The 22,828-nt window shown below is 37.1% G+C and overlaps 1 protein-coding gene across 3 annotated transcripts in view; it reads right to left on the reverse strand.

The window, feature by feature from the left end:
• The window catches only part of PhKgamma (phosphorylase kinase gamma), a 230,517-nt gene that overhangs the window by 178,256 nt on the left and 29,433 nt on the right, over positions 1–22,828 (reverse strand). For 2 of the 3 annotated variants that reach the window (XR_010518390.1, XM_065232575.1), the window contains exons 7-9: positions 20,693–20,790; positions 13,901–13,984; positions 532–690 (exon numbers count right to left, since the gene is read on the reverse strand). Coding sequence is in view for 1 of the 3 variants with exons in the window: in XM_065232575.1 (XP_065088647.1) it covers positions 532–690; positions 13,901–13,984; positions 20,693–20,790 (341 nt within the window). In the remaining 2 variants the exon portion in view is untranslated. The remainder of the gene's footprint in view (positions 1–531; positions 691–13,900; positions 13,985–20,692; positions 20,791–22,828) is intronic. The other variant, XR_010518391.1, reaches the window with a different exon arrangement.

A 22,828-nucleotide genomic window follows, 5' to 3' on the forward strand; every position in this document is an offset into this window, starting at 1 on the left:
TTTTTTCGTATGTGAAAATCATTTAGGGTTTACGTGAAATGCACATTTGTGTATGTGCAAATCACGTGCGTTCCATTAAAAAAAAAACCTAGTGAATATAAAGGGACTTCCCGTTCATACATATGGGGTATCACGTAGACTGTACTTGTGTCACGTAAATTTAACATAAAGTGTATTACAGTGCTGCGGAAACGTACTGTTTTTCCAACAGATAGATTTTATATAATTTTACAATATGTCGATGTAGTGTTTTGTGACGATGATTCTAACGAAAAGTGTTATTCTTCTAAAATAAATGACCGTCTTGCTGTACATTTCCAGTCTATTCGGTTGCCCTTTCTTTCCGTATGTACGATAAACTAGAGTGCCTTTAGAGTGTAGAGTGAGCACACGTCACTCATTGGAAAAACTCATTCCAATCGAGCAGATACCTGTCCATTGGATGAGAAGTCATCACTCTCTCTCCCGCTCTCTACAGGCACTCTAGAATAAACATGTCAAATCTAAAACAACCACCAAAACAGTACTCACCTTTCGCAGCACCTTGATGCGATAGGGATCTCTGAGCGCGTCCTCGGCCCGCAGCGGTTCCGGAGTGTACCGTAGCCTCCTTATTCTAACCACTGCTCTAATACATAGTATAGCGAACTGAAACTTCTTTCTAGCGTTAAACTGACTTTGTTTACGTAACTAAAAAAACGGAAACGGGAAAATAGTGGAACAGAGGCGCGGGTAGAAGATTCGTACGAAACAAGAGCGCGCGGAAAAGAGCAAAAACAAAAAATAAATAAAACAAAAGGATAAAAGAGAAAGAGAGAGAGAAAAAAAGCAATCCGTTAATATTAATCAAATGGGTTCTCGTTCTCCACTGGAACTGGAGGGCTAGAATTACATGACTATAATAGCAAGCTAGGATATTCGAGAAACAAGAGCACAAATGATGACGACAACTACTATTGACAGAGTCGGAATTGTTTGTTTGCTTATATGCTTCCTGCGGGTGGAGATGTGATTTCTTGTTTGTTTGGTTTTTGTTTTTGGAAAGAAAAAAGAAAGAGAGAAAAAAGAGGAAAACAATAGAAAAGCAAACTCTTTTCTCTGAATGTTTTTTTTTTCAATCGGGGATTTCTATTGTAAAATTTAGATCGGTAATGAATTAACGCGCTAGAAGCAAAGCGAGTACGTTTCAAACTTCAAATCTAAAGCGATTCGTTCTTACAGTTAGTGCCTAGTGCCAATAATGTCATTCCAATAAGACGCGAGTGTAACAAACACGTGCAGGTTTACTTTTTTTTTATTTCAGTTTGCTTTGTTGTCGTCGCCTACTTTCTTCTTAGCTATGGGAAGAAGGGAGACGGCAACAACCTGTGGAAAATTTTGATCGCAGTTGGCCAAATGTATTGTGTGGGAAACGGTTGTCGGAAAGTTTTGCCGCAACACGAGGCATGTGTGAAATGTGTTCGAATGGGTAAGCCATGCTTTTTTTGCTTTGTACAGAATGGAAGCAAACACACTTTGATTAAATAACTGTTTAGGTTTTGAACCGCAGGAAAAGTTGTTAAATTTCGAGTATTTTTTGCTGGCAAAGAAATCATCCAAATTGAAATTTTTCGTTGAGTCATTTTCCTACCGAACAGATTCCGCAAATCAAAAAACCAACTGGGCAACTAAATGGAGGATTAGTGTGCAGTTTCTACAAAGTCGGTGTGTTTTATTTACCGAAATATTTTCTGGAAAACATGCGATGCTTCCAATCAGTGTCTAAGTAGGTCATATGGAAAAATCAATACAAAAGAACAAAGGAACAAGCTTATTTGAAGTGAAGTTATTAAACTGTTTTCATTTTTAAATTGATCAAAATTATGGTATGAATCTTAAAACTTTATAGTGAAGCTACTCATGCCGATGGAAACAAACGCACGCTATGCGTTCTGTGACTGTGACTGTATCGTGTAGTTATAGTTTCTTCTTCTGCAAAAGCGTTATTTTTTTCAAACCAAACATTATTTTTTTGTCATTAATATGTGCACTGTGAACTCATTTGACGTTTATTGAGAGATTTGTTTGCTGGTAAAACAAAGCTTTTCCTTCACCTAGAATAACACTAAGAAAACAATTAAGGCTATGTCCCAATCTTGATAAATTTAACTCGTGGTTAAAAGTGACAGATGGAAAGTTATCGATTAACCCTGCTATCCGAGCGTGGTTACTTCTGACAGACAAGAAGTTACATTTTGAAAACTGTGGCTGAGTTCTTCGAATATAGAAAATAACTTTCGAAATGTCGCTAAGGCTATGTCCCAATTGGCTTGTTAAATTTAACTCGTGGTTAAAAGTGACAGATGGAAAGTTATCGAATAACTCTGCTATCCGAGCGTTGTTATTTCTGACAGACTAGAAGTTAAATTTTGACAACCGTCGCTGAGTTCTGTTTGAAAACCGATCGATCGATAACACCGGGATTTTCGAACATTGAAAGTAACTTTCGAAATGTCATTTGTGATGTCACGCTGCAGTAGGGGAAGCGCCTTCATAGCTGCGGTACGTTAGAAGCGTTTGGAGGCTCAATACACAACGATAGGAACCTAACGCTTCTAACGTACCGCAACTATTGGATCGTTTATCCTACCTAATTGCAAATCTTCGAAAGGGCTTAGGGCTTAACTACAGTAAAAGTATGGACGTCTGTCAAAAGTTGTTCCAACCGAACCGTCAAAATGCACCGCTTTGCTCGATTGGAACAGCTTTTTTCTGTTTTGTGGTGACAGTCGTCCATACTTTTACTGTAGGGCTTTATTCGAAACTCGTCAGACCAACGAATCGTTCCGCCGTTGCTGGTAGTAGTTCAGTGCCTGCTAAAGGTCCGTTTAGACTATCTGATTTCTTGGTCTGATTTTGATCGCCGCCATAATGAAAAATCTGCTCGATTTTACTTTCAATACACTTTGTCACACTGCCTTCACACGTCGAAAGAACTGTCAATTTAAATTTCAAAACAAAACTGTATCAGGAATCAAAAGCAAATACTTCCACAATGAATTAACGAAAAATTTCTCTAGCATCGTCGGGTATATTGTCGTTCAAGTTGGACACCGGAAAACCCACACGCGACATTCGATTTTACCCTCGTTCTGTACGTTAAACATAACGTCGGACATAGTGCGCTGAATAGCGCATCATTGTGCGAATACAGCGCACTATGTCCGACGTTATGTTTAACATACAGAACGAGAGTAAATTCAATTAGCGCGTGTGGGATTTTCCGGTTTTCAAATGAAACGATAATATTTTAAATAAAATGAGAAGGAGAAGGTGAACTTTGTGGAGTAGGAAATGGTTGCTCAGGAGGAACAAGAACTGCGATTTGGTGACGAAAAACAGATTTCAAAAATTCGCCAGTTGTCGATTCCAACTTTCGACAAGCTAGTGGGAAAAGTTCTCCATAGATCTAAATGATTCTTTGAGTTCGGAAAATTTCTATTAAGAATTTGGAGGCGAACCAGCCTAAGGCTGAAAGCCTCCTAAATAAAGCTAAATAATAATAATTCTATTAAGAACTCAATTCTGCATATTTCTCTGAAGACCTTCGGACTTCCCTGATTTTTTCTGTTCTCTGGTAAAATATCTTTAGAGATCAACAAACTTTCCTGAAGATCTGCAAATTTCTCGGTAGTTCTGTGTGTTCTTCAGAAGTTCTACAAAACTACAAAGTTCCTAAATCCCTGCAGATTTAAGATCCTTAAAGTCAACAATTATCTCTGATGTTCACTAAATTTCTAATAATCTGCGAACTTCTCGAAAGTTTTGTAATTTTCTCTGTAGATTTTCATGATTCAATGAATATCTGCAAATATCTCTGAACATCTACACAATTCCCTAAAGTACTAAAAATTAATCTAGAAATGTTGAGCTTCCTGGAAGATCTACTATTTTTCTGAAGTTGTTCAAATATCTCTAAAGATCAGCGAACTTCCCTGAAGTTCTGTAAATTTATCTTAAAATTCAAGAACCTCAATAAAATTTAACAAATTTAATTAAACATCTGCAGATTTTTCAGTAGATTTACGATCTACTCTCTGAACATTTCTCAAATTCCTTTCCTTAAAGTTTTATGAAGTACTGTATTTCTGCCCTGAAGTTTTCTCAGTAGATCTCCGAACTTTTCTAAAAGTTTGGTAAATTTCGTTGTGGATTCTTGGACTTGCATAAAGTTCCGCAGATTTATCCGAAATTCTTTGCAATTTCCCAAAGCTTTACAAATTATCTGAAAAATATTTGAACTTCGCTGAATACGAATTTCTCTGAAGTTGTGTAAATACTTCAATAGATCGGCAAACTTTCTAAAAGTTCTGTAAGTTTTGCTAAAGTTTTGCATTTTTTTCTAAAAATGCACCAACTTCGTGAAGTTCTGCAGGCCTTAGTCTACGGACTTCTCTGAAGTTCTTCAGATCTATCCACTTCCAACTTCCATGGAGTTCTGCAGAATCTTGGACTCTCGTACTTCACTGAGATTTGGTTTTGTAATTGAAGTACTTTTCTGAAATTTTACGAATTTTTCTGAAGATCTCACATTTTTCTGAACCTCTGAATGTCTCTGAAGATCTGCAAAATTCCTTGTATTTCTGCAGATTTCTCTTAATATCTACTCTTTTGAAGTTCTGCAAATATCTTTAAAATTCTATAAAGTTGCCTGAACCTCCATAGTTCTATTCTATAGATACTACTAAATGTCTTAGTAGATCTGCAAACTTCTCTCGTTTTGTGAATGCCTCTGTAAGCTCTCGGGCTTTCCTGAAGATCTGAACATTTCACTGAAGATCTTCTGAATTACCTAAAGTTCTCAAAATTTATCTGAAAATATTTGAGCTTCCTTGAGGTCATACAAACAGAAATCGTATAAATATTCTTTTTTAAATCGCCGAACTTCCCAGAAGTTCTGCAAATTTCACTGAAGATCCATTAACATTTCTGAGATTCTAAAAATGTTTCAGAAAATCAGCACACTTTTTTGACCATTCTTGTGATTTTTTCAGAAGTTCTGTATTTTTTCTGAAGATCTTCGAACTTTTCTGATGTTCAATAATTTTTCAGTAGATCTTCAAACTTCTGTGAAATTCTTTACATTCACTGTAGATTCTTGGACTTGTCTGAAGTTTTGTGAATTTCCCTGAAGATTTGCGAAATTATCCTTATAGTTTTACAAATTGATCTGAAAATATTTTACCTTGCTTGAAGTTTTGAAAATTTCTTTGAACATTAATCTGAAGATCTAAAATGTTCTGAAGTTTTGCAGTTCTGTTCTCAAGATCCTGAAGCTCTAAAAAAAATCATAGTAGGCTCTTAGACCTGCTGTCCGGCATGATTATTCTTATATTATAAAAGCTTCGTTTTATATAAACACTGTTTTGTTGACCATGCCATGATCAAAGCCATTACGGCATTTTTCGGCCAATCACACTGGAAAATAAAAATCAGTCGAACCATACACAGGACAAAATTGAATAGTTACACCGGTTTACCTTGCTACTGGATGCCATCAAAACAAAAATCAAGCGTACTTTAGCGGTTCAAATCCATGAAATTAAAAAAAATCTAGACCAACAATTGAAAAGGCGGAACAACCAAACGTAAACAATGGCTTTAAACACAAAATTCTCAAGAATCAAAACACTCCCACGCAAACTAACAATGTCGATAAACGAAGTTTGCTCTATCAGATGACGGTGTTAGATTGCTTGGATGTGCTGTGATTCTCGAGGAATTTGCGTTTAAAGCCATTGTTTACGTTTGGTTGTTCCGCCTATTTCAATTGTTGGTCTAGAAATATCTTCAATCGTCTTTTTTGCTGAATGAGTCGAATGAATATTCTCGTGAATATAAAATACAAACCTATTTTGTTCGCCAAATCAAACCTCAAATCTAATGATAAGGTCGAAAAAGTGTGAACGCATCCGAACATTGCATCCGACAAAATTATCGAGCAGTCCGCTCGAATCGGACCAACATATCAGATAGTCTAAACGTACCTTAAGCTTGCTTAATCGGTCTCCGAGGTAACCACGTCTAGTTTCACCACCTCTTCATCCAGCACCTCTGTCAGTACCTCCATTACCTTACTGTTGCTGTCCAACTATCCACCTCCAGCCACTACACCAGCGGAGGTACTGCTAGCTACCGCACTGTTCTTCGTTCAGTTGTTGTTTTTCGTTGTCCTGCATCAGGGTCTTCCACTTGGGGCAGGATTTCTCCCGCTTGCATACGTAGCAAATGATCGATAGCTTCAGTGATACAACTGATACTGCCGTATTCCTTCGACAACAGCTGAGAGCAAACTGTGCCTTCGTTGGATCTAACATTTGAGCAATGTACGCCATTACTTTTCGATTTGATTGAATGACAGGAAGGTGTTAAGGCCTTGAGTCGTAGCATGTTGACCTTTGGATGCTATAGCAGACCACGCGTACCGGGATGGTCTGCTCATCCTGTACATCGTGGGCAGGTTGAGTAGTCAGACTCTCCGGTGGACTGTCCTCAAGAACTTCCTGGACGTTCGACAGCTACTTCTTCAGTTTCAACCCAGCGAAACTGAGCATAATGGTGATTTCTCGGCAAAAAATGTTCCAGGCCAAATAGCGAAAAAAATAAACAAATTTTAGACTTTACCTCTCAGAATCCCATCAAACTTTGCATAATTGATCGCAAGGGGCAGCGATGGATCCTCCTCAGAGCAGAGAAACGAGAACGACCAAAATTTGAGTTTAGTTCACTCATAATCGCCAAAAGTGCAGGAACTCAGCGATGAATAAATTTGCCTTATGCTTTCCTGTGGAAAACCTCAACAAAAAAACCATCCGGAAAATAAGGAAAATTGACGAACATTTTACTCAGTCTAGGAGTAGTACCAATAGACTGAGTGAATCCAAACGTTACTTTTCTCATATTCGGGAAGTTTTTCCTGGACAAACCTGGAAAACCCCGGTAAAACACGAGACAAATTTAAACATCGCTGAGTTCCTGCACTTTATGTGATTTATGAGTTAGCTAAACTCAAATTTGGGTCATTCTCATTCGCCATGCAGTTTTCAATGGAATGCGCTCTTTTCGCCTTGCTTCGACTTTCCTCCTTAAAACTGAGGACGGCTGTTCGGATGGCCTCTTCAATGTGCAAAAAACTAAGGAAATCACATTATGTTCCTCTTTGAGAAGCTTTTTTGGCTTGATTGAATCCGTTGATGCGATGAGTCAAGGAATGCATGCTTCTTATTTGATTTTCATCGCAGTGTTCCAGCAAGTGTCGCTGAACTAACTGGTTCGGTACGCACCATTGGATCAAGGAGTCCTTGGTTCGAATTCGCCACCGGGAGCACAATGAAAAGCATCCCATTTAAAGAGCACATTGAGGAAAGTAACTTTTATCTAAGCGTACCGCTCGGAGAAACGGAAAACGAAGAATAAAACAAATGGAATAAAAAGTTATAAAAGCGGTTTGCTCCATTAGGAGATATTGACAATTGAAAAAAGGAATTTTGTCGAAGTAAAACTCCTTTAACTTTCTAATTTAAAAAGATAGCAACCTGGTTGCTTTAGCAACAATATGCTTCATCAAAAGTTCTAAATGTGTCCACAACAACGTTTTTACGAGAAATGAAACTATGAAAAGATATTCAATGAAAACCGATTTTTTAGGGGCCACCCTAATCTGCTTGTTTAAAAAATCGTAACTCATGAACCACAAGAGATATAAATTTGGTGTTTTCAGCAAAGTTGCTTCAAATTGATTGTTCTACAACTTTTTAGAACATTGCATTGGTCTATCTAAAAAAGTTCACCAATTTTATGGACCACCCTAACATAAAAAGATCGGTCAAAAATAAGAAAAAACTTTCAAAAGACACATACCAAAAAGTGATGGTTTAGGCGGACATTTTTGTCTTCCTAAATATGGCTTTGGGACCATTGTGTAATGTAGATAATAGGTCAAAATTCTTGGTCTTTGCCAAAATGAATAAAAGGTCTAATGGGCAAAAAGCTTAATGGAATTTGAAAGAGACGAAATGTAGAATGGACCAAAGGTCAAATGAATCTTAATGGAACAAAAGGTCGAATGGACAAAACTTCAAAATGTGAACTACAAAATCGACTAAATGTCCCAAAGAACTCATGGTTTAAAGAAGGAATATTTTCAAAAGAGAGAATTCGATCTTATCTCCAGTTTGACGTTTTCCATTCGGCCTTTTGATTCAACTTTTCGTCCTCTCGACCTTTTTTCTTCCTAACTTTCACTTGACGTTTTGTACCTAACCGTTAAATGGAAGAAATTTCGAATGGAGCATAAAGGGACAAAAGGTTGAAATTGATATAAAAAAGGACGAAAAGGACATAAGGTTCAATTTACTTTGATGCTTTTTCGAAAAATTCAAGAGCAGTTTTTTTCGACGCATTAGTTCAGATTACAAAATGCTCGCACTATTCGATTCCTTTTGCTACTCTACACAAAATGACGCGAGCTTTTAGCAATCTGAAATAATGCGTCGAAAAAAACTGCTTTTGATTTTTTCGAAAATGCATCAAAGTAAATTGAACCATAAGGTCAACATAAATAAAATTTCGAATGGATAAAAAGTTAAGTGAAATTTGAAGGAACGAAAGATAGCATTCTATCACCGAAAGTTACATTAAATTAAAATGAACAAAAGGGTCGAATGGACAAAAGTTCAAAAGTTCAACTTCAAAGTCGACTAAATGTCGCAAAGAACTCATGGTTTAAAGAAGGTATATTTTCAAAAGAGAGAATTCGATCTTATCTCCGTGTTTACCTTTTTCATTCCTAGCTTTCATTTTACTATTTATATAGTCAACTGTTTGTCACTATCGGCCTATTTTCCACTCGGCCTTTGGATCTCTTTACTTTCATTCGACATTGTATCCTTTCGATATTTTTTCTTCCTAACTTGCATTCGACCTTTTGTCCCACAACCGTTGAATGGAAGAAATGTCGAATGCAACACAAAAGATTGAAATGGATAAAAGGACGAAAAGGACATAAGTTCAAAAAATAAACAAACGGTCAAAAATCATAAAAGGTCCAATGAACAAAAAGTTTAGTGAAATTTAAAGAAATTCAAGGTCAAATGAAACTTAATGGAACAAAAGGTCGAATGGACAATAGTTCAAAAAGCAGCTTCAAAATCGACTAAATGTCCTCTTAATCAAAGATCGAATATTTTCAAGAGAGAGAGAGAATTCAATATGTTGTCCATTCGACATTCTGTCGTCCTAGATAGAATGAAACACCTTCTATACATTCGGATTTTAGTTTACTTCGAGCTATTTTCCATTCAACCTTTTGTTCTCTTAACATTCATTTGACTTCTTGTCCTTTCGATCTTATGTCTTTCGACCTTTTCTCCCACAACCGTCAAATGGACCAAATGTCGAATGAAACATAAATGAATCTTAATTGAATCCTAATGGAACAAAAGGTCGAATGGACAAAAGTTCAAAATGTGAACTTCAAAATCGACTAAAAGTTCCAAAGAACTCATGGTTTAAAGAAGGAATATTTTCAAGAGAGAGAGAATTCGATCTTATATCTATTTTGACCTTTTCCATTCGACCTTTTGATCTCTTTACTTTTATTCAACTTTTTGTCCTTTCCACCTTTTGTCTTCCTAACATTCACTTGACGTTTTGTACCCTACCGTTAAATCGAAGAAATGTCGAATGGAGCTTAAAGGGACAAAAGGTTGAAATAGATAAACAAAGGACGAAAAGTACATAAGGTCAACGTAGATAAAATTTCGAATGGATAAAAAGTTAAGTGAAATTTGAAGAAACGAAAGATAGAATGGACCGAAGGTTAAATTAAATTAAAATGAACAAAAGGTCGAATGGACAAAAGTTCAAAATTTCAACTTCAAAATCGACTAAATGTCCCAATGAACTGCTCATGATTTATAGAACGAACATTTTCACGAGAGAGAACTCGATCTTATCTCCGTGTTTACCTTTTTCATTCCTAGCTTTAATTTACCTATTTATACAGTTAACTGTTTGTCCACATCGGCCTATTTTCTATTCGACCTTTGGATCTCTTTACTTTCATTCGACATTGTATCCTTTCGATATTTTGTCTTCCTAACTTTCATTCGACCTTTTGTCCCACAACCGTTAAATGGAAGAAATGTCGAAGTGAATTCATTGGCGTTTTAATTGCGTTTCAATGTGTTAGGCCGAGTTCAGAATCCGTAGGCCGAGTTTGGCGTCAAGAAGCAGTGTTAGACTTTTGACAATATCTCAACGATTGGTTTCTCTTTATCAAATCTTACGGTACTTACGGAAAGGTAAATAAATTTGGAAGCTATCAGTAATAATAATATTCCGTTTGATGCTAAACTGCACTAGATTAAGAAAGACTAAGTGCGGGTTGTGCTTAATAGGCCGTAAATGGGGTAGTTAACCCTATAGAATGACGCGAGCTTATAACAATCTAAAATGCGCGTTGAAAACAAGCACTTTTCAATTTCTCGAAAATGGAGCAATGTAAATTAAACCTTAAAGGAACTGAACGTCGAATTTACAAAAGTAAATTTCAACATCGATAAAACGTTCCCAATAACTGGTCATGATTCAAAGAAGGAGAGCATTTCCAGGCCATTTGATTTGCATGAAACTTTGGATAATTATTTGCTATGGTCAATCATTCACATTTGAGCTAAAATTCGGCCATTTTGAATCTTGAAAAAAAACTTCAAAAAGGCGTATTCGATAGTTTTCAACAAATCATAATTCTAAAAGGTCACTTCCAATCGAAATGACATCTGAGACAGAGCTGTAGGAAAAAATAATTACTTATCAGGAAAAATATAAAAGGTAAATTTTGTTTTTTAATTCTTTATTTATGAGATTGTAAGCCGTAGGCAAGTTCGTCTCAGAAATAATGTTGAGTAAATAATCAATGTTTTTACAAACAAAATCCCAATTTTTTAATATTATTATATGTGTCCAAAAGGTATTTTTAATTACCTTTCATTTGATATGTTGATCTTTGAAATCGGCCTAGTGATTCAAAAGATTTTTTGGATCACCCTAATATGGAAATGGTCACCCTAATGAAAAAATGAAAAATACGTGTCAAATACTTTGCGAGGAACTACCAATTTTAACGAAAATCTGAGAACAACTACAATGTTTTGCTATGGAATGACTGAATTTCAAAATCGACAAACATCCAAAGCAAAGGGAATTCGACCTTTTGTGTACCTAGCTTTCATTCCACCTTTTATACATTCGAATTATTATTCGTTGCTACCCATTTTCCATTAAACCTTTTGTTCTCTTAACTTCCATTCGAACGTTTGTCCTTTCGAGCTTTGGTCCCTTCGACCTTTTGTCCTCCTAACATTGATTCGACCTTTTGTATTTCGACTCTTTGTCCCACAACCATCAGATGCACGAAAACGTCGAGATCAGTTAAGCTACGCGACGGCATACCACCCTTCAGGGCTGATGCATACATTCAGGCGGGAAGGAATGTACCGCTGTAAGAAGACACTATTTTGCAGATTAGAATGAAAACCATGTCAAATGATACTTCAAAACTACCACCCTTTGCGTTTAAGTTCGTTGGAATATTTTATTCCATATAACTTGAAGGTAGCTTTAGCGTCATCCTTGTTTATATGATAAATGAAGAATGGGATGCTGAGTTCAAACTATTGGTAGTTACCTTAAATTTGTGTGCATTTGGATATTTGGCAGGATCTGCAAAATAGTCTTTTTGCAGCGGTACATTCCTTCACGCCTGAATGTATGCATTGTTGCATGGAATGTCCTGAAGGGTGGTATGGCGCCGGGTAGCTAAACCGATCTAAAACCTCGTATGAAACATAGTAGAACAAAAGGTCTAAATATACAATGTACAAACGAAATGGATAACAGGTCGAATGGATAAAAAGTGATGTTAAATTTAAAGTGTCCATTCGACAGTTTGATCGTTCGACCATTTTTTTTTCCATTCGACCTTTTGTTCCCCTTACTTTCAGTCGATCTTTTGTCCCTTCGACCTTATTTCCATTCGAACTTATTCCAGTGGACTTTTTTCTAGTAGCCCCTTTTCCATTCTACCTATAGCCTTTAGACCTTTTGTCCTACAACAAATAAAAATGCTCATAATACCCATACAAATCTGCTGGACTGTTTTCGTGGTGTTCCGTGTTCCGTAGATGACTCGAATTTCTGTTGATATCGGCTCCTGATGAACTCGGCATTGGAGATCGTGTTGTGAGGTCGCCAAGCACGAATTATACACCGCAAGCATCGGTTGTTAAAAACCTGCAGCTTTTGAGTGTTCTCCACTGATTCGCACAACGTCTCGCTGGGTTCACGTTGAAAGGCGGATTTTGGCCCATTCATCAGGATTCATTCGTTGATACGCTTGTCCAAGTGCATCTGATTTGCCCAGCTTTTCGATGGCGTCCTGGCACTCCTCCACAAAAACGTCCAATGAATCCAATTCGTACACGAAATTTACCGGCCGCATTCGAGAACGAACTTTCCCAAAGCATCTCAACCCGCAAGGGGGCATTGTTTACAAAACCTAAAAACAAATCCTGCAAAATTTCGTTTCATAAAATTATTTTAGTCCAAAACCGGATCCTTGATCCAGTTCCAATATTAGCAAACAAATCCTTCAGTAAACGTCAGATGATAATTGAGGTTTGTTAACCGTCAGCAATGCTCATCACACAAAATTTTGAACCCGAAGCGAAAAGCCCCTCTCTGTCTTACCAATTCCTGATCTACTAAATTTTGATATCATTTCAGTGCTCTTGACTCGTCATCTCTACCAGCTAAGGTGTTGTTTATAGAAAATAGTTTTTGTTTATTCACAACAGGACAGCTCACACTACAACCAAACAATATGATATACAGCGAACGCCACACAGCCAGACAGACAGACAGATGAGTGACGAAGAAGGAGATGGAAATGGACAGAGAGCAGAAAAGGGGGGGGGGGGGGGGAAGGAAGGATGACAGTCGATTGTTGACAAACGACAAGTGGGTGCACCCGATGAAAAATGAATGAATGCTTTCCAATTGGAACTGGAATGAAATCTACCGACACAGGAAGACACTAAGCGTAAATGTGCGCGGCCACTACGTCGAAATGGGGTATTCTAAGCAGGCAAAAACAATGCATGATCCTACGTTCGTGAAATATTTTGGCTAGCCGTACTTTTTCCTTGACGTTCTGTATTTTTCACACGTTGAATCACGCAGGAATCCCACGCAGATGTTTTTGTATGTGTGAGCGAGTTTTGGTTTTTGGAATGAGTCGCGGATATAAAAGAAGAAAAACACAAATGGTTTCGGTCGGTTAGTTGCTTGCATATTCCGTTCGGACTAGAAGGTCCAACAACAAAGTTTGTTGCTAAATGTGTTCGCTTTTTTTTTATCGGGATTTCAAATTCTATCCAATCGTTGACGAAAGGGTGGAAGATGCCAAAGAAGGTATGCGGGAAGAGGGTGACGAATTTTGATTTCGGTTCTGCTTGCACTCTGACCAATGGTTATTGTTAAACTGATAAAATTTAGTAATCGAAAACAAAATCTGTTAAACTAAATCAAAACAAACACACATTCTTAGTTTCCCCAGGGAAAACAGGACCGAATTAGTACCAAATTAGTATAGACCCATGAGTAATAGTTGGGGTACGGAAGGGTTGGGGTAAAACGAAAAAACATTTCTTTTGACGGAGTATAACAGTACAAAAATGAAGAACAAAAAATGGCTAAACATAATAGGAGAAACGCAAAACACACTCGGGATCGAATGCACATTACAAAACGATAATACAAATAATGCTAATAAGAAAAGAATAAAATTGAACAACATTACCAGTGCCAGATCGGCGATACGACTCAAGCGTCGCGACTTGGCCGACAGGCTGCGCTTCAACGGGCCAATGTCTTGTTCGAAAAGCTGTGGTTTCAGTCACGGCCGATGGTGTTATTGGTTTGTGTGTGTATGGGGAACGGTTTGGCAAGGGTTGTTTGGTGCGTGACAATCGACGTGATGGTTGGGGTCCCCCGCGCGCAATGAGGTTCAGTTTCAGGTTCGGGTTGTAGCGGTGGTTGGTGTTGTTCGTCAGACAAAAAACATAATGGGCCAATTCGGTTCCGATTCGGGTTGTTTGCGTCGGAGAGGTTTTTCAGAACACAATTTGTTGATTTCGTTGAAGGGGGAAAAAATGATAACAAAAGCAAAATTTGTTGATTCAATTTTTTTTTTTTTTTTGGAATGCGGTTGTCCAGTGTCGAGGCGCACGCAGGTTGGATTGATTGGTGGATGTAGAGTTCGTTTTTACACGAGATTTGGTGAACGATCGATGGTGTGCAGTAGAAGTAGTAGCGGTGATAGTGGTTTGGAGAAATTGATTTTGAAAATAAAAATGAAGAGGAGAAAGTAAGAAAAATATACAGTTAATAAAATATAACTTTCTGGGCATAAATGGGCGGACATTATCGACGGAAGGCGAAGTTTGCAATGTGAAATGGAAGTACTTTCAATAATATTTCGGCGGAATGCAACGGGAAATTTGATTCATCAATTCTGGAGGGTTCCTGAAACAGTTCTCTGAAATTGTCATTTTAGTACATATATTTAACTTCGTTTTTTAATTTTTTATTAGGGTCATTTTAGCCACTTCTGGGCTAGGCCACACGTATATTTAGGAAAAATTATCAAAAATCTCAAATGAGCACAAGAATACGTCACATATAGAAACGTTGATACCATTAAAGTATGATGAGAACTAAGTATTTTATTACAACATTGGAATTTAAAGTCCTTGATCAGTACTATGGTGTGCTAAAAATACGTTTGTCATTATTGCGTTAGCATGAGATCCAGATCGAAAATCGAGACCACCTGTCGAAAAAAATGTGGCCGAGAATTACTTTTAAAATATGCTTAAGACAGAAATTAAATAAATCAAGGAAATTTAAGGTCGAATTATGCATATATATTGCTCATTGAGCGATCGAAAAGTGTACTAAAATCGATTAAAGATAATTTAAGTCTCTTGTTTCACACAATTCTTCTACAAATGAAGCAAAATGATCGGCGGAGATTTCACGATCTAAGTAAGAGAATCATCAACCGAAGGCGTTCAAAATTTGTACTAAAAAATTACTGCAAATCAATGTTTTAAACCTTAAATTGTATTTAGTTGAGTATTAAAAACCATGTCAATGTAACTTTCCTGCGTTTCATACTAGAGAGGTTTGTTCTACAAAATATTTCTACAGAATTCTAATTTCATATTAGGGAAAATCTAAGTTCCAACGCTGAAATTTCATCCAAGATGAGCATCAACTTTTAACAATCATGCTGTGATAATTTGCATGTATCTTATACCTGGAAGCTTTGTAATAAATTGAGGTTTTAATTAACTGAAAATCAGGGATCCAACGCCCAAATTTTCATCCAAGATGAGCATCAACAATCATTCTGAGGTAACTTCCTTAACAAGAATTCTGTTTTCTACAGGGGAGGCTTGTACTAAAAAATTCTCTATTGAATTCTGATTTCAAATTGCAGAATACCAGCATTCTCATGCTCAAATTTCATCCAAAATGAGCAACTGGAACGATTCCACGATGAGTTTTCTGCTTTTTTTACAAGGGAGCATTGTACTAAAAATTTGCAATACTGAACTAAATGCAGACAGTCAGCGTACTAAAGCTCAAATTTCATCCAAGATGAGCGTTAAATGTTCTGATTCTGTCTTTAGTTCTAACGCTTGAATTTCATCCATGATAAACAGCAACACTCAAGAACCATGTCGTGATAATCACCCCTATTCTGTATTTCGTTTCCAACGAAATTCTCATACAAAAAAAATATTTTTTTGTATGAGAATTTCGTTCGAAACGAAATACAGAATAGGGGTGAATATTCCATATATCAGGAAGATTTTAACTAAATTTGCTGTAATAAATTGTGGATTTAATTAACTGAAAATCCGAGATCTAACGCCCAAATTTCATTCAAGATAAGCATCAACGACTATTCTAAGGTAACTTCCTTTACAGGAATTCTGTTTTCTACTGGGGAGGTTTGTACTAAAAAAATCTCTACTGAATCCTGATTTTAATGTACATTATATCAGTGTTCTAATTATCAAATTTCAACCAAAATTATCAACAAGAACTATTCCACGGTAAGTTTTCTGCTTTTGATACAAGGGAGCATTGTACTAAAAAAAATCCATACTGAACTAAATTCGGACAATCAGCGTACTAATGCTCAAATTTCATCTAAGATGGACGTTAAATTCTCTGATTCTGTCTTTAGTTCTAACGTTAAATTTCACCCGAGATTAGCAGCAACACTCAAGAACTATGTCCTGATAATTTTCCATACATCAGGAGTTTGAACTGAATTTGCTGCCATAAATTGTGGTTTCAATTAACTGAAAATCAGCGATCTAACACCCAGATTTCATTCAAGATGCGCATCAACAACCATTCCAAGGCAGCTTCCTTAACAAGTTTTCTACTGGAGGAGGTTTGTACTAAAAAATGCTCCACTGAACTCAGAATTCAATTTACAGAATATCAGCGTTCTAATGCTCAAATTCCATCCAAACTGAGCAAAGAGAACGATTTCACGGTGAGTTTTCTGCTTTTCATACAAGGGAGCATTGTACTAAAAAAAATCCATACTGAACTAAATTCGGACAATCAGCGTACTTATGTTCAAATTTCACCATTTTCTAATTCTATCTTTAGTTCTAACGCTTAAATTTCATCCAAGATTAGCAGCAACATTCAAGAACCATGTCGTGAAAATTGTCCATGTATCAGGAAAATTTGAACTAAATTTCCTGTAATAAATTGTGGTTATAATTAACTGAAAATCAGCGATCTAACACCCAGATTTCATCGAAGATTAGCATCAACAACCATTCCAAGGCATCTTCCTTAACAAGAATTCTGTTTTCAACTGGGAAGGTTTGTACTAAAAAATTCTCTACTGAATTCTGAATTCAATTTCCAGAATATCAGCGTTCTAATGCACCAATTTCATCCAAACTGAGCAAAGAGAACGATTTCACTGTGAGTTTTCTGCTTTTCATACAAGGGAGCAGGTTTTAATTAACTGAAAATCAGAGATCTAACACCTAAATTTCATCCAAGATGAGCATTAACGACCATTCCAAGGTAACTTCCTTTACAGGTATTCTGTTTTCTACTGGAGAGGTTTGTGCTAAAAAAATGTTCTACTGAATTCTGATTTCAATTTACATATATCAGGAAGATTTGAACTCAATTTGCTGTAATACATTGTTGTTTTAATTAACTGAAAATCAGTGTTCTAACGCTCAAATTTCATCCAAGATAAGCATCAACAACCATTCCAATGTAACTTCCTTAACAAGAATTCTGTGTTACACTGGGGAGGTTTGTACTACAAAATTCTCTACTGAATCCTAATTTTAATTTACATTATATCAGCGTTCTAATTATCAAATTTCAACCAAAATTATGAACAAGAACTATTCCAGGGTAAGTTTTCTGCTTTTGATACATGGGAGCACTGTACTAAAAATTTGCCATACTAAATAAAATTCGAACAATCAGCGTACTAATACTTAAATTTCATACAGGATGAACGTTAAATTTTCTGATTCTGTGTTTAGTTCTAACGCTTATATTTCATACAAGATTAGTATCAACATTCAACAACCATGTCGTGATAATTTTCCATACATCAGGAAGATTTGAACTAAATTTACTTTAATACAGAGTGGTTTTAATTAACTGAAAATCAGTGATCCAACGCACATATTTAATCCAAGATAAGCATTCCAAGGTAGCTTCCTAAACAAGAATTCTGTTTTCTACTGGGGAGGTTTGTACTAAAAATTATTTGCGGAGTTCTAATTTCAATTTACAGTGTTCAGCATTCTAATGCTTAAATCTCATCCAGAATGAGCAACGAGAACCATTCCACGGTGAGTTTTCTGCTTTTTATACAAGGGAGCATCTATACTAAAAATTTGCCATACTGAAGCGTATTAATGCTCAAATGTCATCGGAGATGAACGTTAAATTTTCTGTTTCTATCTTTAATTCTAAAGCTTGAATTTCATCCATGATTAGCAGCAACACTCAAGAATCATGTCGTGATAATATTCCATATATCAGGAAGATTTGAACTTAATTTGCTGTACTACATTGTTGTTTTAATTAACTTAAAATCAGTGTTCTAACGCTCAAATTTCATCCAAGATAAGCATCAACAACCATTTCAATGTAACTTCCTTAACAAGAATTCTGTGTTATACTGGCTAGGTTTGTACTAAAAAAATCTCTACTGAATCCTGATTTTAATTTACATTATATCAGCGTTCTAATTATCAAATTTCAACCAATTATGAATAAGAACTATTCCACGGTAAGTTTTCTGCTTTTGATACATGGGAGCATCGTACTAAAAAATCCATACTGAACTAAATTCGGAAGATTTGAACTAAATTTGCTGTAATACAGAGTGGTTATAATTAACTGAACATCAGTTATCTAACGCCCAAACTTCATCCTAGATGAGCGTCAACAACCATTCCAAGGTAGCTTTCTTAATAAGAATTCTGTTTTCTACTGGGGAGGTTTGTACTATAGAAAATGTTCTACTGAATTCTGATTTCAATTTACAAAATATCAGCGTTCCAAGTCTCAAATTTCATCTAAAATGAGCAACGAGAACGATTTCCATTTTTCTGTTTCAAAGATCTTAGGTTAGATCCAGAAGCCTCATTGAGATCAACTTCAAATGCATTAGTCTCAATAATCTTGAGGTGTTTATAAGGCTAATTCTTGGCCAATTCTAAAATCTTATGAATCATTTTTGGGAGGCCCTAAATACCATACATATGCCAATGCACAGGCTGTATGGGGAACAAAATCTTAAGTTCAGTCTGAAGTCATATAGAGCATTTACATAAATCATAACAATCAAGCATCGAGCTCGAATAACGATGATAATAATACAATATCAACAAACACTATGATGCATAACGCTTCATGTGGGATAATCCAGCGCAGTTGTGATTTCAGCTTATTAGCATAATTTTCAAACAATTTAGCACCCAAAAGTACCCTTGCCGTATTTTCCCATCTAGGTGAAAGTACTAAAAATAAGATTCATTCATAAAAATCACCCACGCAAGACCAAAAAAATTTCATATACGCACTCCGACAGCTCGTTGAATGACAACTCCCGAAGCATGACTCAAACTCAAACGAACCCAAACGAGCTCTAAAAATAGCGCGAGTGATAATTCAACACCCGAGTCCGGTTCAAACTACTCTCAGCAAAAAAATAAATAACAAACAAACCAAATTCACGAAAAACACAATGATTGACGTCCGGCTTGCAATCGAGCTCAGGAAAAGACGTCCGGTCGGTCAGCCCGGATTCGCCCTCTACGCAAATCCAATAAAACACTTGATTCGCATTCCTTTGTCCCCCGTAGGTATGTACCGTGTCCCGTGATCGGGCGACAGCTGACAGTTTTGTTTTTTTGCTGTTTGCGATTTTCGTGGCGATGTTAATTTTTCTGATGAATTTTCCTCCGTCGTCGTCGTCAACGTCGCTCAATCGTTGATCACATGCAGGGCGTGATCACGACCTGTTAGCGCTACCATTGCATTCCATTTCACATTGCAAACTCTTCTCCCTGCCTAGTTTGTTGATGTAGGTTTGAGCTTGGCGATAATTTCCCAATCAAATAAACGATGCTCAACTGCAACTGATTAGACAGGTCGGAAATAATGAGGGAGAAGCGTGACGACGGGGACTTGCTGGGTGCTGCAGTAGGTGGCGGAAGTTGGCGATCGTAAGGCGGTTCTAAACATTGCCAGAAAATCATTATTCGTTTTAGTACATCATTTTTTAATACATGGTCATTTTTGTACTAAAACGATACTGTACTACAGCGTTGATTTTTCATTAAAATTAGTTTTGATAGTTTGGTTCCTATGCATTAAAGTGTGTACTAAATTGTATCATTTGAAGCACCAACTTTTGCCACCGACTGCACCAGAAAAGAAGCGCTGATCAACCTAAACTTGCCCGTGAAAGGAAAAACCTTGAAAAGAATGAAGTTATCAATGAAAAGCTTTTGCCAAACAGGTGCAAAGTAGAAATGATTGGAAAGAAACATTCCGAAAAAGAATAGGAGACAAAATCGGACAATCCAGGACAAAACAAAAACAGATTGTGATTGGAATCTTAACGACAGATTGTTGTATAGATATATATATACAATAAATCGATAATGTGGTAAATCGTATCGAATCGAGAACAAGAAGTAGAAGAAGTGAGCGTGAGTGATCGAATGTACAACTGCCATCGGAATCAAACTCATGACCGGCGGATGCAAACGCTAATAATTGCACGAGTGAAAGGGAAGGAGGCATATTTATGGATATATATATATATATATTTATGGCACAGTCGTCTGCTTGAAGGACAACTGTGTGGGTGTGCGGAGCGGAGCAAGTTAGCAGCTGTTTAGGTCGATGCCGGATGGGGCGACGGTAGGTGAGATTATTTGCCAAAACGACGACAAAGAACGCGGTGGTGACGTACGATCGCGTGCGGTATTGCTTCGCTACTTACTACTGTGTTGAAGAACGGATGCTTCAAGGCCTCTACCACGGTGATGCGCTTGGTTGGGTCCACCACCAGGCACTTGCGGATCAGGTCCTTTGGGTCCTCTGTGGAAGATGAAGGTGGATGATGAAATAAATAAATAAATCGAGCTGTCACTGAAAATATCACTGTACATATAGCGTTACATAGGCTGTGTGAACGGGGTATTATTTATTACACAGGAAGCACTTATTGTTCAGTCGACCATAGATTTACATTCCCCTGTCAGAGGTAGTTTCTTTTACTAAACTTTTATTCGTGCTTATAGACAATACTGAGGACACATTCTTACAAAAGGAATTGAAAGCTTGGCTTACATCAAATATATCATTTTTAACTATATGATCCACTCTTTCGCTTAGCTGGCGAACCAAATTCTTAGCTATAGGGTGTCCCAGAATGACTAAGCACGATTTTAAAGAATGATAATTTAACTCTGTTTACAGCAAATTCGATTTTCATTTCAAAATTCATCTTCTCTAAAGTATTACAGTTCAACGTACAAAATTAAATATCCAATCAGTCGTAAGCCAAGAAGCGGATTTTTGATCTCACGCTACTCATTAGCTTCAGCACAGATGCCTTTCCAACAATTTTGGATACCTTTTCACAGTCTTTTCCAAACGTTGTAACGGAATCCGCTGCCTTTACATGTTTCCGCAAATATGCTTGGGTCAGGGCCCAGAAAGTTTCGATTGGCCTGGCCTGGGGACAGTTTGGCGGATTCATGCCAATGAACCGACGCCAAATCCAGCCAAAACAGTACTGAGGCGTCATGTTTACGGCAATGATAGCGGCATAGCGGCAAGCGCAAATTTTCCAATACACTGAAATCCATTTGACAACCCATAATAAGCGCGTTGCGGCAAAAGCGGCATTGTTCTAAAACGCGTTATTTTTAACACTTTGGAAAAATGCGATGCTGTTGAACGGCAATCTGAGAAGTGCTCAATGTTTTCAGTTGTATTTTTTGTAATTTTGTATTAACCAGAACCTTCAAGACGTAAACCAAATAATCATCCAAGGTCGTAGTAACTAGTCAGAACCATGTTGGCAGGATCATGCGACGCATAAAACTACATCAGAATTTAAAAATAAGATCATTGGTGGCCGTATTAAGTACTCAGGACCACGTTGGCCAGATCCGAACATGATCCGGGTACCCCCGGGGCACTAATCGGATTATTCTTGAACCAACACCCCCACCAACAGCTACATCAGAATTCAAACATAACATCATTGATCGCCATATTATGCACTCAAGATCACGTTAGGCTGTTCCGGACATGTTCCTGGATACCCCCGGAGAAGTGAAACTTGAACCTACATCATCATGTGACACATCAAACTACATAAGAATTCAAAAATAAGAACATTGGTTAGTTGTATCATCAAAATGACATCCTTTGACCGTTCAGAACCACTTCTAATGCAACTAGCAGGCTGCAGTGAAGTGTCCCGTGGGTGTACATAATAAAAATAACGAGTTCAGAGTGCGTTTAGGATGCTTTTTTGTGGTACAACGAAAGTGCAATAAATGCATTTTAGGTGATGAGATATGTTCCGGGTGCTCCCGGGGAGTTTCATAAATTTCCCGAAATTTTCCTGAGGCCAAGGGAACATCTCTGGAGTTCTCGGAAATTCTCTTCAAAACTACTCTGAAACTCTCAACAGAACTACTCTGAAAATCTCCACAGAAATACTCTAAAGTTCTACTCAGAACTAATCTCAAAAATTTCCTTAGAGTTACTCTGAAGTTCTCTTCAGAACTACTCTGAAACTCTCCACAGAACTACTCTGAAGTTCTCCTCAGAACTACTCTGAAGTTCTCCTCTGACTTACTCTGAAGTTTTCCTCAGAACTACTCTGAAATATTCCTCAGAGTTACTTTGAAGTTCTCTTCAGAACTATTGTGAAGTTCTCCTCAGGAACTACTCTGAAACTATCCACAGAAATACTCTGAAGTTCTACTCAGAACTAATCTCAAAATTTACCTCAGAGTTACTCTGAAGTTCTCTTGAAAACTACTCTGAAACTCTCTACAGAACTACTCTGAAGTTCTCCTCAGAACTACCCTGAAGTTCTCCTCGGAGTTACTCTGAA

This window comes from Ochlerotatus camptorhynchus, unplaced genomic scaffold (assembly GCF_037179485.1).
Source record: "Ochlerotatus camptorhynchus isolate MF236.1 unplaced genomic scaffold, CSIRO-AGI_Acam_v1.1 ptg000370l, whole genome shotgun sequence".
Taxonomy (NCBI): Eukaryota; Metazoa; Arthropoda; class Insecta; order Diptera; family Culicidae; genus Ochlerotatus; species Ochlerotatus camptorhynchus.